Here is a 17,253-nt window from a genome sequence, read left to right as displayed (position 1 = left end):
CTCCCGTTCCAACGGGAGACAGACAATAAATCAGAAAGAAATGGTAGCTACTACAGAGTCCCCAGGAGCAAAACACGGCAGGAGGGAGCACGTGAACTGTCCAGGGGTAGGGGCTGCATCTTCAATATGGTGGCCAAAGAAGGCTTTAGTAAGAAGGTGACATTTGAGGCAAAAATCTGAAGGAAGAGAGGGATATCTGAGGGAAGACTTCCAGGCCGAGGGAAGAGCCCAAGCAAACGCCCCGTGGGAGAGTGCACCCGGCCCATCAGAACTGCGTGCGGATCAGCGTGGCTGGGAAGCAAGGAAGGAGCGGAGGCAGGCGATGAGGCCAGGGCGTAGAGGGCCTTCTAGGTCCTTCCAAGATGTGGCCTTTCCCTCTGAGTAGGATGGAAGTCACTGGCAGGTTTGGAGTGGAGGAGTGCCGTGACCCAGCTTCCCCCTTGAAGGGGTCACTTTGGCTGCCGTGCTAGGCTCATGGGCAGAAAAGTCGTGACACCCAAGGTGAACGAGGACAGTGGCTTGGAAGTGGGAGTGCTGCAAAGCGGTCCCACTTGAGTTATATTTCGAAGCCATTAGAATGTGCTGATAGACCAAGTGTGGGTGTGTGGGGTTCGTAGAAATTGAGCATTTCCCAAAGATTTGGGCCTGGACAAGTCTAAGGCTGGACTTGCCATCGATGGGTGTAGGGATGACTTTAGGAGGAGGTGGTGTTAGAGAAAGGCCTGGAGTCTTCTGTTCTCAGACCTTCCTAAGGCCAAGTGGACCTCCTCTAGGACGCCTTCCCTGACTCCCCCCCCTCCACACACACAGAGTTCGCGGTAACCACTTCAGTTATCTCTGTACATCTGGAGCCAACATTTCTCATTCACCCATTTGTGCTTCCCAAGGATGTATCTTGGGTTGGTCTACTGAGGATGAATTTTTTTCTCAAAGCCCATCTCAGCTCTCTGCACATAGTGGGCTCTCAGAAATATTTGGTGAATGACGACCAAGTAAATGAATGAATGCGTGACTCAGAACAGATGTGTGGGAGATTGTAAACAGCAGTGACCTCTCGATACCCCACGGCGAGAGACGCTGCAGCTGGTGTGCTGGAATGGGAGCCAGGCTCTGGGATGAGGTCCCAGTAACATCTTTTCTTCCTTCTTTGCAGCCCTGGGCCACGGGGAGGCCAATGGACCCTCTCTTTGTCCCTTCAAGGGAAGCTCCAGTTTCTTGGGGGAATGACCTGGGGACAGATCATAACTGAGACCCAGCATGTCCAGCGGCAGGACAGGGCTTCCAAGGCTGATACCTGCTGGTCTAGAGGCCAGTGCTGACCCTCTGTGCCACCCAAGGCCTTCACCACTCTGGCTCCACCGCCTGGTAACCTTGCCCTCTCACGCTTCCTGCCTGCCCTCTGGTCCGGGCCTAATCCCACCCTTGCTCCCCGTAACCCGGATGCCCACTGCACCTGAGGTTGGCATGGGGTCTAGGAGTACAGTCACATTAGAAGTGGCCCACAGACTCCTGGGAGTGGGGACAGAGGATTACTCCCTTGGCGATCTACAGCACCACCAGTCCCTTGATAGCTCAGCCTCATGACCTTTGTCCTGGGGTCACTTCCAACAAGCCCAAGACCCCTTCAGGACTTCCCTGTCCTCAAGTCTTGGAGGTCCCAGTTCTCCTCTCGACTTGCCACGTGGCCTTAAGAGAATGCCTCCGTTCTCATGTGATGAAACGTGTTCTCATTGATCATGTAAGAAATCTGGGGGAGGTGCAGAGTGGGGAATCTCTACCCCCTCTGCTCATGGCCTTAGAGCAGGGTAAGGCCTGAGGAAAACACCTCATCTAGAGTACTCTGAAGTTGCACTCATTTAAAATTAGATCCCTGTGCTCCTTGGGCTAATAAAGAGACCAGGATAAGAAGTCTTCGATGTTTCCCACATGTGTTTGGCTTGCGTGTTGCCATGGCAACTGTCCCATACACATCTGCAGGGGTGTTCATTGCACACTGGGCTCCAGACGAGGTCTGCAACTCCCAGGTACGCTGCCCTTAGACTAGGACCAGCCTGGATCTGTTGTCATGGCAACCACAGGCCTGCGAGGGGGAAGGAAGTGGAGGGTAGACTGTGTGCGTGCAGCTGTGCCCGCGTGTTGGCCGCAGACCCGCACACCGCCTGTGTGCATGAATCCTGTTATATGGGCAAACCTAGAATCAAAGCTGACGTGTCCGTGCAGAGCTGATTGTTTTAAGGTCACTGAATCACAACACTAAGTGGAACCTCAAAGATAACACTCAACGTTCTGCTTTACAGCAAAACCCACCCATTGGTAACAAATCCTATTACCTCGCTGTGGGCCAAGGAAACCCAAAAACCTGATGGGAAAAAAAACATAAGGTCCAAACCCGGTGTTGTCTGGCCACGGCTGTGATATTACTGCTGCAGAGCATAACTTCCGAATCTGTGTTCACACGCTGGTGTGAGGAGGTCCACGAAACCAACCATCAAATACGTGTTTCGTGTTGTGAATGTGTCCATCTGTCTGGGGAGACATATGATGCTAACCAGGTTCCGAAAGAGGTCCTTGATGCCAAAAAGTGAAAAACGACTGTAAGAATTGGGAGAAACTCTTACCCATCGGACCCAGAACCAGCTGGGGGTGGCGGGGACCTTCTTACTACCCTGGAGAGAAAGACGTTCTCGCTCCATGGCTAAACCCATTCTCTCAGCTGGCTCCCCTGTGCTTTATTAGAGCTTTTGCTAGGTTTTTAAAGAGACGTTAAATCTAACACAGGAAGGCCATGGACTCGCATTTCGTCGAATTTTAATAGAATAATCACTGGCAATTACTTAGTATATAAAAACTGCTCTGCAAATGCTAAGCATAGTCTTGGTGTGATGGGTGGGAGTCTCAAAGCATGATGAGAACGTTGCCTTTCACCCAGCCTGATTTCATCACCAGGAGCTTCCTCCTGCCTCCATGGAAACCCGGGTTCTCCGGCAGGAAGGATGCGGCAGGCTTGCTGGGTCAAGCTCCTGGCCCTGGGCTGTGCCCCCTTCCACTTCTAATGGGGCTGAGCTCTCCTCCTGCTTGGAGGCTCTCTCCTATCTCCGCGACCTCCATCATTCTCACCATAGAACTGGCTCACTGGCTTCTCCAGCCCTCTGTGGAGGTGGAATGATTTTCTCAAGGGAAGGGAGGACTAAGCCTAACCATTTCTCCGTCCTTCCCCCTCCCCCCAGGCTTTGGATGACCCCACACTCTCTGACCTTCCCTGGGCCCCGACCCTTTAATCATCTTCGACCCTTTAATCATCTTCGCTTTCTCTGGAGCACAGGACTCCCACAAGCCAGCAGCCACCCGCAGGAAGGCGGGTGTCTGATTCCTTCCGCCTCTTAAAGGACTCAGGACCAGGAATATTATGACTTGGGGGTAATTCTCAGCACTTAATCCTCCTGGTTATTGTGTCTGTGTCGCTCACTCTCTTCAACTGGCTCTCCCCCGGACCCCAGAGCTCCTTCCGTGTTCGCCTGCTGAGCAGCCTTATTGTGGGGGGGGGGAAGTGTCTCAGTGGGGGACCCTAATCCTCTTATCAAGGGGATGGGGGACACACTGGAAGGGGGGGGGGATGCTGGGTTCCGGTTTCTGCCCCGTAGGTGGTGCCAGGGGGAGGGACTAAAGCCTTGACTGGAGACCGGCCCTCCTTGAGATGAAGCTGCCTGCAGGCTCTCCGTGGGCCTCGGGCCTTCCCAGGGAGACTTTGTTTCTCGGAAGTTATGAAGACGATTGGCTGACGATTGGCCAGCCCTTGCCTTCCGGGGGTGGGACAAAGGCCTGTGAAGCCCAATCTTTGGGGCATCACTAAAGTGGGGTTTCTCTGGATTGGTCATGGAAGTTTCTCTCTGTTGGTCATGGAAGGACAATGGTGAAAGTTTAGCAGATAGTTCAGGTGGCGGAAATTTCCAGCAGCCCCAGAGGCCCCCCCCCCATAACACTGTAAAGTTGCATGGGGTGGGGGGATCTGGAGAGGTTCCTAGTAACCGGGCCCTCCTCCTCCCCAGTACGTACCCTTATCCTCAGGACCTTCCCGTGGCCCACAGGCACACGGAGAACTAAACGAGGGGTCAGGGTTTCCCAGGAAGAACTCAAGTGGGGAGAGCTGAGTCTCTAGAAACCTGCCAGGAGGAAGCTGAGTCTACATCACGTACAGGGCACGGGGGACAATTCTCTAGAGCCATGGAGGAAAATTTATCACCTTCCTCTTCTCCTCTTTCCTAGTATTAAAGAGTGGGACGCCCGGGTGGCTCAGTGGTTGAGCATCTGCCTTCAGCTCAGGGCGTGACCCTGGGGTCCCGGGATCGAGTCCCACATCGGGCTCCCTGCAGAGAGCCTGCTACTCCCTCTGCCTGTGTCTCTGTCTCTTTGTGTGTGTCTTTCATGAAAAAGTAAATAAAAGCTTAAAAAAAACTTAAAAATAAAGACGGGGTGAAGTGGGGTGGTCCGCAGACTGCTGTCGTTGATATTCTTAGATGTCATGAAGCCGGAGGGAGCTCTGTCCTGCTCCTTGGGATGAGAGACACATTCCCGAGCCAGGACTTCGGAGGGCCACCGTGCAGGTTATGCACACACAGCTGCCCAGGCTGTACACTGCACCACGAGGGCAGAGGCCTTTGCCTGTTTCATCCATGGATGGACTCCAAGGTGGAGCAGTGCCTGGCACATTGTAAGCACTTAATAAAGATTTGGTGGAAGGATATGAGTTTCCTCTGCAGTTGGGTAGTACGGAGGCCCTGGCTCTCTCGGGTGGAGCAGGACGCGGGGAAGCTAGGCCTTGTCTGTGTTGTTTGCTGAGTATTCAGGTCATTACACCTTCTAAAGTGGGAGCAGTCTTGGGAGGTACGGATGTGTACGTGGGTGGGGGGTTCCAGGCTGCCCAGCCCCCACTATCCTTGACATTCCACTAACATGGCTCCCCCTGGGTCAAATTCACTGCTTGGAGCTTAATCCCATCCCCAGCTAAAGGCTGTCTTGAGGAGAAGTCCCTCAGCCTCCTCCCTCCCCCTTCCTCCTCCTAGGAAATAGAATCCAGATCCCTCTGGTTTCTATTTCAAACTCCTCCAGCAGGGTACCTCAGATGACCTCACTTCTCTGGCCTCTCCCTCCGGAGGCCCCTCCCAGAGCTGGGGCTCTGTCCTGCTGGCTCATCCCACTGCCCCTCCCGGCCTCCCCGGGGCGCCCCGGAGCTTGGGACATGTTCCCCTCCAGCAAGGTCACGGTGCGCACGGCTAAGGGCATGGCCTCTGAAGTCCGGCCGTGCCTGGAACCCAGGCAGCCGGACCCCTGCGGCACGTCGCAGCCTTTGGGCATCTGTGAAGTGGGCACATTGGCACAGCGCCCCTCCGAAGGAAACAGTGACGATACGGAGCAGCTGCTATGGATCAGTGCTCCCCGGAGCCCTCTAGCTCCGTTGGTGTCCTGGGTCCTTGGGCAGCTCTAGACAGGAGGCACCGTCATCGTGGAGGCACAGAGACATCAAGTGACACACCCAAGGCTGCACAGCTTGCGAGTGGCCATGGGACGAAGCAGGGAGTCGTACAACCCTCACACGGTGGTTAGAGGGGCTGCAGGTGCTCACCGGCGGTGCCCGTGTCCGAGGAAGCCACGGCAGGCGTCCGCTGTGGCCGCGCAGGATTGTTACCTCCCGTCCCAGCTGCTGGAAGGCTCCGTGGTCCCAGACGGCTACGCGCTTTATCCAAACGGGGCCTCCAGGAGCCGCCTGCGCCCTGATGCCACAGCTAACGCCACCTGCCCCTGAACTTGGGCTGTGTTTTCTAGTCAATTGTCTGCACGTCCTCTCTCCACGGATGGCTGGGACATCAGGCTTCGCTCAGCTTCAAAGTCCCCAGAGGGCAGGGAACATGGCTGTGTGAACTCAGCGTGAAATGACACGGGCCTGGGATGACAGACGAGCCAGGGACGTCCCGGGGCTTGCTCGCGTGGACGGAGATGTCAGCAGGACTGTGGCTCATGACCCTGTTTCCTTCCCCATCGGTTTTGGAGGTTTAGGGAGGCAGGGGGCAGATGACCCCACAACGGGCAGCAACGGGAAGGCTGGAGTGAGGCTGGAAGCGGTGGCTTTCTGACAAGTGTGGTTCAAATCCTGGCACAGCCCCGTCGCCGTGTGTCCCCAGACCAGCTATTTAGTGGAGCTTCCCTGAGAGTAACAGCACCGCCTGCACAGGGTGGCACGAGGTGCTCATGAAGGACTCCCTCCGAAGCATCCAGCCCCGTGCCCCGCATGTAGCAGGTGCTCAAGAAGTGGCAGTCGTTGTCACCTTTGGGTCATTTCAGTGTTTGGGGCATCAGAAGGCGGGGGCCTGGGGTCAGCTCTCCCCACGGAGAATGAGGCCATCACTGGGTGAGAGATAAGTTCATTAGGGCTTTGGCTTCCCGTGGTCTTTGACTTTTCGAGTCACTTGTAGCCCTGGGATCCTTGGATCTGGCCGGAAGCTGCCAGAAGAGCACGTGGGGCTCGTACCACTACGCTGGCGCCACCCGAATGCCCAGAGCAAATTCCTCTCCCAGAGAGTAGCGCCAGACCGCTCCTGCCCCAGCGGAGGGCTCGCCAGGTTTGCAGGTTCTCTGCAAAGGGGGACTCACTCCATCCCCAGTCCCAGATCCACAAAACATGAACAACGTAATTATGGCTTAAAGGTGGAGTCAGCTGAACATGGAAGAGGGAAGGAGAAAAACAAAACAACTCCAGCACGAGGCCAAAGTCTACACCGCCCCTCCTATTCTGTATATACCAACCCTTGTGTGAGAAGCAAGGCGGGGAGGAGGCTCCGGCTTGTTCCCCAGCGACACAGGCTGTGATGAGACAAGATCCCTTCATTATGTGTCCACTTAGCGCTCATGCAAACACGCCACAAAGTGGAAGTAATTAAGGAAAGTGTCAACCTTGGGGCGACCTTTCCAGTCGTCCTGCACTCGGCCTCACACACGTGGGCCCGGAGCACCGTCAGCGCTGGCTTCCTGGGCCTTCCAGATTAAGACCCGATGGCGGCCCGTGCGCTGCTTTTGCGCTGATGGCAGCCAAGGGGACGCGGCGGCCGGGAGCAGCACGGGGGCCTCCGCAGCACAGCCCGCGAGCTGGGAGTGGGTCCCGACACACGCGAACGCCCCCGGGCCAGGGGCAGAAGCCCTGGGACCTACCACGGCCAAATCCTAGCACTGCCGCGTGCAGGCAAGTCATGCTCGTGAGGAATCCCCGTCCTGCTCCACAGGTTATCCCAGCTCGCGTGGACTCCACGCTCCAGGCGGAGTAAGTAAGAAAGCAGCACAAGGCGGAGAAGAGTCTTGGTCCTTCCCCGCTCCCCTCAGCACCTCTGTCCCCCCTGCGAGCCCGGATGCCGGAGAGGAGCATGTTGGGAGGAGAACTGAGGAAAGGCTGGTTGCCCCTCGTCAGGCGGCAAGAAACAGGCCCGCGGAGCATCAACGACCCCACGAGCACGGACTTCGGATTCCTTATTCACTCGCTCAGTTTACCATTCCGCCCAACACGGATCAGCGGGCACCGTGCTAGGTCAGGGGGAGCGAGATGGGCACATGACCCAGCAGGAAGGATGTCGGAGCCACAGAGGAAAGCAGACCCGCCCCCTTGTCGTCCGCAGACTCCTATGGGAACCGCATGCTCAGGGACCCTGTGGCTTCTGTAAATGACGCCGATGTAGGATGTGGCATTCCCTTCTTCCAGGCACCAAAATCTCCTCCCCCAGATCGGGGAGGGGGCATAAGGCAAGCATCCTCCTCGTGCTGCAGTGCTGCAGGGCCTCGCGGGTGCAGGACCCACTAGGCTGCTCTACTAGCTCCCACGAGGGCAGGTCCCAGGGCGCCAGCGCATCCTCTGGGCCGGGCTCATCTCTAGACCATCAGCTCCTTGGAAACAGGTCACAGTCTTATTCACCTCTGTTTTTTTTTTTTTTAATATATATGTCGTTTTCAATTATTTTTTTTTTAAAGTAGGCTTCATGCTCCATGTGTGCCCCTTAGCGTTGAGCACGGGGTTGGGCACGAGGCAAACGCTCACTGATGGTCTGTCGAGTGTCGAGTGAATGAAAGCTGAATGAGTGAGCCACGTCGTGCTCAGAGTGAGGTTCAGAGGCAGGGAGCAGGGCGTAAAATGGAAGCCTTCCGTTGTCTCTTTGCTCGTCTCTGTTTGCTTCAGGCTCAGAGTGCGGGCTCCCCTACAAAGCACATCTCCCCCTGCACCCAACGCATCGTGGATGGCCACGACGACAGGCAGGCCCAGAGCAGAGGCAGGGCAGAGAACCTTGTTCCTCTTCCCCGGGAGCCCCGGAGGAAGCAAGGGCTGCTCCCTTTTCCCACCTGCGCAGGTCCCCTGGCACTCCACCCACGGAGGAACCCAACGTGGGGTCTACTAGCCGCGTTCATCCTTCCGGCGGGGAAGTTTGGGCTTCCAGCCGACGAGCCCGGGGGCCCCCTAAAGCCAGTCAGCAGCAGACACTAATAGTAAAAGTCCTCTCACCAGCTCATCGGATACTGCTTGTGAACGGCCTGGTTAGGTGGAGCTCATTGGCCCCCAACAGTGTGGCATACACATAAGGAAGCCATCACACTAGCAAAACTGCAAATGTAAAAATAGAGCCCCACATAGTTTCCTGGTTACCACATTCTAATTCTGATGGTTTTTCAGTGCCAGTGAAATTTGGTTTCCTTTGTCCCCTGCCATGCCCTGGTTGCTCCGCGTGTGTACTCATTGTGGGAGGCAACGGTTTATTTCTAGATGCCCAGTCCCTACCCCATAAACAACCTCTACGAGGCTTGCCATGGAGCGAGTGTTGCTGCTCTGTCTTCAGGGTCACGACGGCCCCAAGACCACGGCTGGGGCCCAGGCCGGCAGAAAGCCCAGAAGGCCTGGCCCCGCAGCCCAGGGGAACCCCCAACCACCCGCATAGAGGGGATAAGAGGACAGGAACGGCAGGCTGCCGGTGTCCAGCGACACCAGGGTCAGGCTGTGCTCTGCCCCAGCTTTGCCCGCGGGAGCAAAGCACCGAAATGAAGCTAAGACGAAACCTCTAGACAATCTCAGCTTTGCCAAAAGCAAGCTCATCCTTTCCCTGGGGCAAAGACCCCTTTGGAAACTAAAGGATAGACAGCTGGTGCCCTGCAGTGTGCAGTCTCAGGTACCTCTCGTGTACCACAGTCATCCTCTAGGTATTTTTTTTTTTAATGTTGCAAGAAAACCAACACACACACACACCTAAACCCTGCTAAGAGTTTAGAATCTGCCCAGTCTAGGACCTGACCCGTGGCACACAAGCTTTCACCCATCCGCTCACCAGTCATTCATTCAGAGCCACCTGTGGAGCACCTGCCGTGGGCTGGGCACGGGTGAGGATGCACCTGGGGACAAGCAGTGTCCCTGCCCTTACGGAGTATCACTGTGTCCCGGTTTCAGAGCTCCTCTTGGTGTAAATCTCACATTCTGGCTCCTGAGGCTCGGTTACCGGTAGGACATGCATCAGGTGGTGTGTTGTGACTACGGGGTGCCCCAGGGAAGGTGACAGGTGGGAAAGGAAGCAGGTGTCAGGCAGTCAGCCAAGTGGCTCTGCCTCGCTGGTTCCCAGCACCCCCACCGTTCATCTGGGCTTTGCATGGAACCTGGCTCTCGATCTCTCGGCTCATTACTTTTTTGTCATGGCCTCGGTGACTTGGTGACTCCCGGCCCTGAGGGCTGGATAAACAGGGCACCCACTGGCCACTTTCCTCCCCTGACCTCGAAGCGCTCCTGGATTGGACGGACCAACTCTGGGTCGAGCCGAGCAGGGCAAAAGCTCAAAGTGATATTTGCAGGCTGATGTCTCATTGTTAAGAGAAGGACCTGTGTAGGCAGGTCACTTCTTCCAGTGAGGACAGTCTGGTGGCCTCCCCACCCCAGGAGGAAGTCCTTCCCTCCAGGACACTTACCTGTACAGGAGAAGCTGTCCTCGGTCTCCACAGGGCAGCCAGAGTAGTCATCAAGGACCCAGCCAGCCTGAGGGAGGGGGCCGGGTTCCTGGTCTGTCTGCAGCCTGTGGACAGAGAAGGGGTGGTCACTCACAGCAGAGGTGGTCCTGGCCCCGAAACTTCTCCGAGGGACTAAGGAAATCTCCCTGGAGCTCGGTTCTTCCCTGCTGGTGCTCTGCACCCCGCTGGGCTGGGCCTTCCCTGGCAAGCATACGTCCAGGTGTGCACTCGCGTGTGCAGCAGGACCTGGGCCAGGTTAGGCCCGTGGGAGGGGCCCTGGGGGAACTCCTGAGGGCACTGGGATGCCTGATGCCAGTCCCTCTTTGGTGTCCTGCCCGTTCCCCAGAACACCAATGGCCCACAGGACAGCGGGAACCCACAGTATCGCCAGGCCTTGGGTCCTTCGTCCTGCCAGGGCCCCTGCCCTCAGACTGTGCCTGTATTTTTTTTTTTTTAAGATTTTACTTATTTATTTCTGAGAGACACACAGAGAGGCAGAGACACAGCAGAGGGAGATGCAGGCTCCATCCTGGGGCCCCAGGGTCACGGCCTGGGCCCGAGGCACCTGCTCCACCGCCGAGCCCCCGCATGCCAGGCTGTGCCTGCGTTGCAGCCGCGTCCATGCCCAGAGGGCAGGGCTCCGTCTGAAGGTGAGGTCACGGGCTCCTCGTGGGGGCTGCGGGCCACCCAGGCCTCCTGGGGCTTGGCCAAGGTGCGGACGGCCAGGACGTCCGAGAAGGGGGGCTTGGCGGAGGTCGCGGCGACTCCCGGGGGGCTGGGTCCATGCTGGGCCGGTGCGGCAGCAGGAAGGAAGGGTGAGGTCTCCGGGCACCGGCTCGCGCGCGGGCTCCAGCACAGCCCCAGCCCACAGGCCGGGAACAAAGGCCGCGGCCGTCATTACAGGCAATTACCCGGCTCCGAGCCGCCGCCCACGCCCGCTGTCGCCAGCTAAGTGGGCCCTCTGGCAGCCTGGCGGTGGGGGAGGGGAGGCTGCGACGAAAGTCCTGGGGCCGGGGCTGGGCCCGGGACCAGAGTCTCCCAGTGCTACGGGATGTCTCTTCCTCGCCCGTTCTTCCCTTTTCTCCAACCAAGACGGCTGGGAGCTCTAGGGCACGTGCACGTCGCGGTGAACAGCATCGTATGCGGGGAGCTAGGGGCAGGCGGGCCGGAGTAGCGCTGGAAGTACAGGGCGCCGTCACCCCGCTCGGGCCATCGTGAGTGAGCGGCCCTGGCCCGGGAGCCCGGAGAAGGCTTCCACGCTCTCATCCCGGCCTGCCTCCACCTCCCCACACTCCGCCAGGGGCCCAGGCCTCTCCTCACTCTCCAGCCCGAATGGAAGCTCCGTCTACGCTGGAAGTCGCGGGGGGCTTGAGCCTCATAGAAGAAAACCAATAACGGGGCACCTCGGCGGCTCAGTTAAGCATCTTCCTTGGGCTCAGGTCATGATCTTGGGGTCCTGGGATGGAGCCCCACATCGGGCTCAGTGGGGAGTCTGCTTCTCCCTCTGCCTACCACTCCCTCTGCATGTGTGCGCTGTCTCTGGTAGAAAGACGATAGACGATAGATATCGAGAGGTCACAGAGTGACACACAGATGGTAGATGATAGGTAGGTGATAGATGATACACAGACGAGAGATAAAAGGAGACCAGTAGCCCTCCCCCCTGCCACCATTGACTGCACCCCCTCCCTGAAGTCTGACCAAAGGCCAGCCTGACGGGGGACGGAGAGAACTGCTGGAAAGAGAGAGCACTTGGCAGGTGGTCAAAAGCAGCCACAAGGTGGTGAAGCTGTGGGAGGCTCTTCCCAGGGAGAGCAGAGGAGCCGGAGTTGGAGGATCTGAGGGAACCAGCTAGAGGCAGTGGAGGCAGGAGACTCCAGGACCTGCAGAGCCGCCCGAGAGGCATTGGTCTTCTGTGGGTCCAGCCAGCAGGGGTGACCAGAGGGAGGCGGTGGCGGGTCAGAGATGAGGCAGGAGAGCCGCTGCCTTGGGAAGGACGGAGCCTAGAAGGAGATGGCTGGGGGCCGACCTGCCCCCTGGAGAAGCAGGAGACAGAGGCGGGCGGGCAGCTCGATGACCTCTGCCGCTGCGAGCAGCTGGAGCTTTGCAGAAAGGCCAAGGGGCCGGGGGCGGGGGCAGATGTCCGGGAGAAGAGGACGTCCCGTGAGTCCTAGGGAGCAGATGGCAGCGCCCCGGCTGCGAAGCTTGCAAGGCAGCCAGCCGGGCCCTCGGCAGAGTGACCCGTGGCAGCGGCTCCGGGCCCCACCCACCGGCCTGCGGCACCTCGGGGTGCCCTCCGTCCTCCTCCGCCCTTGCCAGAGCCACGACCCTCCCTGCAACCGTACGCCGGGGCCCGAGACGCCGGGTCTAGGTGGACGGTGAAGGAAACCGCCCGCGCCAAGGTCGGTACGACCCGTTCCCAGGTCTGTGTACAATGAACATTTGCAGAGCGAAGGAAACACGGTTCTGTTCAGGTTGCCCCGAAATGTCCGAAAAGGGAGAAGTTCTGACCCCTCTGGAAAATGTCAGGCTCTAAGTCCGCCAGGGGGGCTGTAGGGCAGATGGTGTAGAATCCCCAGCAATTTAACGCGTGGACGCTTTTCCCGGAGCGGGATCCAGAAGGAAGGCCGGGGCGGGGTGGGGGGCGGCGAGACCCGTTCTCCCTGGGAGGCCCCGGGGGGCTGTGCCGCGCTGGCTCCGAGCTCTCCTGGCTGCAAGGCCGGGCGCCGCTCCCGAGGGCCCGCAGGAGGAATCGGGCGGTACTGGGCCGTACTGGGCAGCACTGGGCTGTACTGGGCAGGCCCACCCCCGAGTGAGCCCTTCCCTTGATCGTTGCGTCGGCTCGGATCCCTGCCGTGACGGGGAACTCACCGCCTTTCGGTAATTCGTAAGCCTCTCCCGTTGCTAGAAAGTTCTCCCTGCCGAGCCCCCAGTCTGTCTCCAACGGGCTTCTAACCACCGTGACGCCGACTCAGTGCTCTGGAGCCGCACCGAGTAAATCCGGTTCATCTGACGACACGACAGCTCTTCAAATATTTGAGAACAGCTCTCAGACCCCCGCTAAGCCTCCTTTTTCCAAAGTAAACCGCCTCGGCGACCTTAATCATTTCTCTGACGCTGTTTTTGGATCCCTCACCAACCTGCTTGTCTTCCTTGAAATGTGGTTTTGGGCTTCGGTGCCCCCTTCTAAAATATGGTGTTCCGGGGAACGTGATCCTCGAAAAGAGGCCCGAGCCCGTGGCGGAGGGCCTGGGCCTGCTGCTCCCTCGCCCCGGGCCCCGCGCGTCTGTTACCCAGTGTGAGGGCGCCTGGAACCTTCCGGAGAGCGAGGTCCTGGCAGTTCCCGCCCCCGCCCTCCAGAAGCTCTGGGGCCACAGACACCCCCACCCGCCCTGGGGATGGTGCTGGAGCTTCTCTAAACCCCGGAGGTGGAAATGCATTTCTCCTCACTGGAGCGCAGAGACAAAGCCCGGGAAGTCAGGCTAGCCAGGGAGGAACTTCACTGGAGCATCTCTAAACCGTGTGCCCCTTGGTAATTAAAACCTGGTTTACCTCTATCATGACCATTTTATCAAAATTAGGTTTTTATTTAAAAAAAGCACATGTACTTGATGGACACGTTTTTCCAGGCGCTCAACATGCCCCGTGCGGAGAAAACTAGAGACGCGTTTGTTGATCGTGTTGTTAGGAAGGTGAAACCCCTGTCGGGCCGTTGAGGAAGCAAACCTGGCTGCGCCTGGGGTGCCAGGCACGAGGGAAACGCGGTGCAGAGGGAAACAGGGTACGTGGAGAGAGACACACGGAAGATCCTGGGGGCGCCGAGGAGAGGCTAAGACTTCACTCGCCACGGCGGAAGGGACCATGCCCACGATGCTGCACCTCGCCCCACAGCCTTTGGTGGCCAGTGTCCCAGACGAGCTGGCTGGGACTGACCTACCTGCCTGCACCTGTGGCTGCTCAAGCATCCACGCTACCCTAACACACTCCTGTCTCCGGGACCAAGGGAAATGGACGTTCCAGGGCGACTCCCCTTATCAGCCCACCTGTCATGGAGTCCCCAGGGTGAGTCCTCTGAGAAGTACCAGAGCTTGGATCCTGGGCCCCCTTGGATGTCCCCAGTCCTACGTCAGGGATCCCAACCCCCTGCCTCCCGTCTATAATCAGGCCCCTCCATTGGTGGGTCGGTCACTGCTCCTCAGCACAGAGGCCCCCTGCTCTCCGGGCTTCCTGCTGTGTCCCCGCTCCCTGCCTCCCTCCCCACCTGCTCCCCCGCTCACCTGTACTGGAAGGGGGCCACTGTGGCTGTGACCGGCTGACTCTGCTGATGGCCCGAGGAGAAGCTGATGGCCCCTGGGGTGGGCGAGGGGCGTTTGCTCTGCACGGGGCTGCACCCCGGGGAGGAAGCCCCTGACGCTGCCCCAGCATCAGGCTCCAAAGACCTCAGGACCCCCGAACCTTTGTAGTTTGTATCCCTTTGATCCTTTCCTGGGTAGCTAGGAGGTTTCCGACCTTCAGGAGCCCCTGGTATTTGAGTTTCTCCACGAGAGCTCGTTCGGGATGGGCTCCTGCCCCGGGTCTGGCGGACTGGAATCCCTTCTGGAGCCACCTTCTTCTTTCCCTGGGTGCCTTGTGTCTCCCCAGCTCTTCTGGGCCCAGCCCAGCTGGAGAGGGCTGCTTTTGGGGTTGCCCTGGGACTGCTCCATGGGGAGCTGGAAAGGCCTTCACCACCCTCCGCTGACTCCCTCGCTGCCCCAGGAGGCTTGGGGGAGCCTCTCCCCCGGGAAGCCTTAGGAGAGGAGTTTCTGGAAGGGCCTCCCGCCTTGCCCAGTCTTGGGGAGGCCGCACGCTGGGGGCTCAGGGCCAGGCCAGCCTGGCGTGGCCGCAGCTGGGGAGAGGCACCCGGCGTGTGGATCCTGGTCTGGGAAGCAGCTCGAGGCACAGGGATGGAGGAGGCATAGTGGGGGCGGCTGGCAGAGTTCACGTTGGCCATCCCATTCATGGTTAGCCCGGCAGCGCTGAGGTCTACTGTCCTGCAGGGAGAGGAGAGGAGAGAGCGTCAGGCACCATCCCAAGCTCCTGCCCCTGAGCCGGTAAGGAGGAGGCTGGGGTCAGCCGAGGAGGCCCCGGGCTCCAGGCCGGGCATCGGGACTCGGGGCTGCACGTCCTGACTCCATCAGTGCCCACAAGCCGTGCCCTCTCTGCTCTGAAACGCTGCCATGAGGCTCGTAAGCAGACATACACGCGAGGGTGCTTTGTGAACCACGGTGCTCTGTGCGATGGAGTTGAGTTAAGGTCCCCGGCCTCTGCAGCCCTGCACTGATCAGGGATAGACTCTCCTCCTCGGATCCTTCCTTGTGGCCTGAGTCTAGAATCCCCTGCCCAACCCCCTTGTGCCCTCAGCCGTTTCTCTGCATGTTCCTCCCACCTGCCACCTCATCTGATAAAAGCGCCCAGGATACCTGTCCGGTGGAGCGTAATCGTCCAGGTCCCGCTGGGTCCAGAGATGGGGCGGCCGATCCCAGTCCCCACAAACCACAAACTTGTAAACCTCCCCCCACCCTCAGCTCGGGCCACCTGGCTCGTATCATTCACTGGTCCTCATTGATGCCATCTCTCCTCCCTCCCCCTGTCCCCACCCTCTCGGTCACTGGAGATTTGGGCACTGGGCTCACAGTCCTCCTCATAGCCCTTCCCTGTGCACCCTGGAGCCCTCACTCAGCCCCTTCTCTCTCAGCCCTCCATCCATTAATTATCCCATCCCTCTCCCATATCCTCAACCTCTCCTCCTCTACCAGCTTCTCCTCCCAGCCATGTTAATTAATGAATTAATTGCTCTATTAATCACTTTCATTTCCCAGGGAATTTGAAGCCATTTACAAAGACACAATCAATCCCAGATGGACGAAAGAGTTAAATGTAGGAAATGCAGAAAATGAAACCATATTTGCAGGACACACGCACAAATGTTTCCATAATTTCGTTGTGGGAAAGGCCTTTAAAAGTCCCATGTCTGGGGATCCCTGGGTGGCTCAGCGGTTGATCGCCTGCCTTAGGCCCAGGGTGGGATCCTGGAGTCCCGGGATCGAGTCCTGTGTCCGGCTCCCTGCATGGAGCCTGCTTCTCCCTCTGCCTGTGTCTCTGCCCCTCTCTCTCTCTGTTTCTATGAATAAATAAAATTTAAAAAAAATCGTAGAGATGCAGATTAAATGTCAGCATTTTTCGCTATCAAATTTAGTGCCTTTTAGAAAATGTATAATATCGAGCTTCGGTGCAGGGCCGCAGGGCGCTCTGGCACTGCTGTGGGAACAGTGCCCGGCCTAGGAATGTATCCTATAGGGGAAGGGGAAAAACGTAGGCAAATGATCACATGTGAGGAAAATGCCCAGGTTGACTGACTGCCACCAGGTGAAGATGGAGACAAAGGGCATGTGAGCAGAGAAAAGACCACCATGGTGTGGCTGGTCCACCTGAGGCCACCGGGCTGTCCCCCTTATATGGCAGAGGGGGCCGTCGGCAACCACGCGGGTTGTTATGGCTGTTGTCGACCTTTCTCTGACCTTTGACTCCGTGGCCGAGGACCACTTACAGGCTACACTGTGAGAAGTCAACGTGGACCCCTAAACCTTGATGGATTTATAGAACCACAGTGTGGAATGGCGGAGTCGGGGCTCGCAGGACTGCTCCACTAACGGACGAAATAATTTCCACTAGGAAGCAAAATGCTACGATCCCCTCCCCGTTTCCTCTGATGTGGACTTTAATGATTTGACGCCACTACTGATGGGCCACAGGAGCCCCCAGCTCCTCCAGCAGAGAAGGCAAAGCCGCGGGTGTCATGGTGCCCACAGCCCGCTTGCCCCCACTCCTCCGGTGGCGGCCTAGGCCCAGCGGACCGTGTTCAAGGCTTGCCTGACTCCTGCATCCTTCCCGTCAACCTTACACCCCCCACCAGGCCGTAGACTGAAAGGATACTCTGAGTCCCCCTCCGCCTGCCCACCGTCTCCCGTGCAGGGCACCCTGCCCGTCCCAGCCCCAGCCCCGCAGGAGGGCCTGAGAAGGACTTTCACAGAAATCTCGGAGGGTGTCAAGCGGGTGCTAACGGCAGCTGCGAGACCCTCCACGCCCAGCCTGCACGGTAAGAACCGGATACAATCCAGCCGCTGCAGTAGGTGGAGCGACGGGCGGTCTTCACGATTCAGAAGCAACATCATGCTTTAGCCTGGCCTCAAGACGTTGTGG

At 58.3% G+C, this 17,253-nt stretch overlaps 1 protein-coding gene across 5 annotated transcripts in view; it reads right to left on the bottom strand.

Moving 5' to 3' along the window:
* The window catches only part of NAV1 (neuron navigator 1), a 244,587-nt gene that overhangs the window by 156,726 nt on the left and 70,608 nt on the right, over positions 1-17,253 (bottom strand). For all 5 annotated transcript variants that reach the window (XM_072733471.1, XM_072733468.1, XM_072733469.1 and 2 more), the window contains exons 2-3: positions 14,292-15,044; positions 9,976-10,079 (exon numbers count right to left, since the gene is read on the bottom strand). In XM_072733471.1, coding sequence (XP_072589572.1) covers positions 9,976-10,079; positions 14,292-15,013 — 826 coding nt within the window. In that variant the 5' untranslated portion in view covers positions 15,014-15,044. The remainder of the gene's footprint in view (positions 1-9,975; positions 10,080-14,291; positions 15,045-17,253) is intronic.

The sequence above is a fragment of the Vulpes vulpes genome, chromosome 13 (assembly GCF_048418805.1).
Source record: "Vulpes vulpes isolate BD-2025 chromosome 13, VulVul3, whole genome shotgun sequence".
NCBI lineage: Eukaryota > Metazoa > Chordata > Mammalia > Carnivora > Canidae > Vulpes > Vulpes vulpes.
The sequence above is the reverse complement of the archived record's forward strand: the minus strand, read 5'-3'. Positions and strand labels throughout refer to the sequence as shown.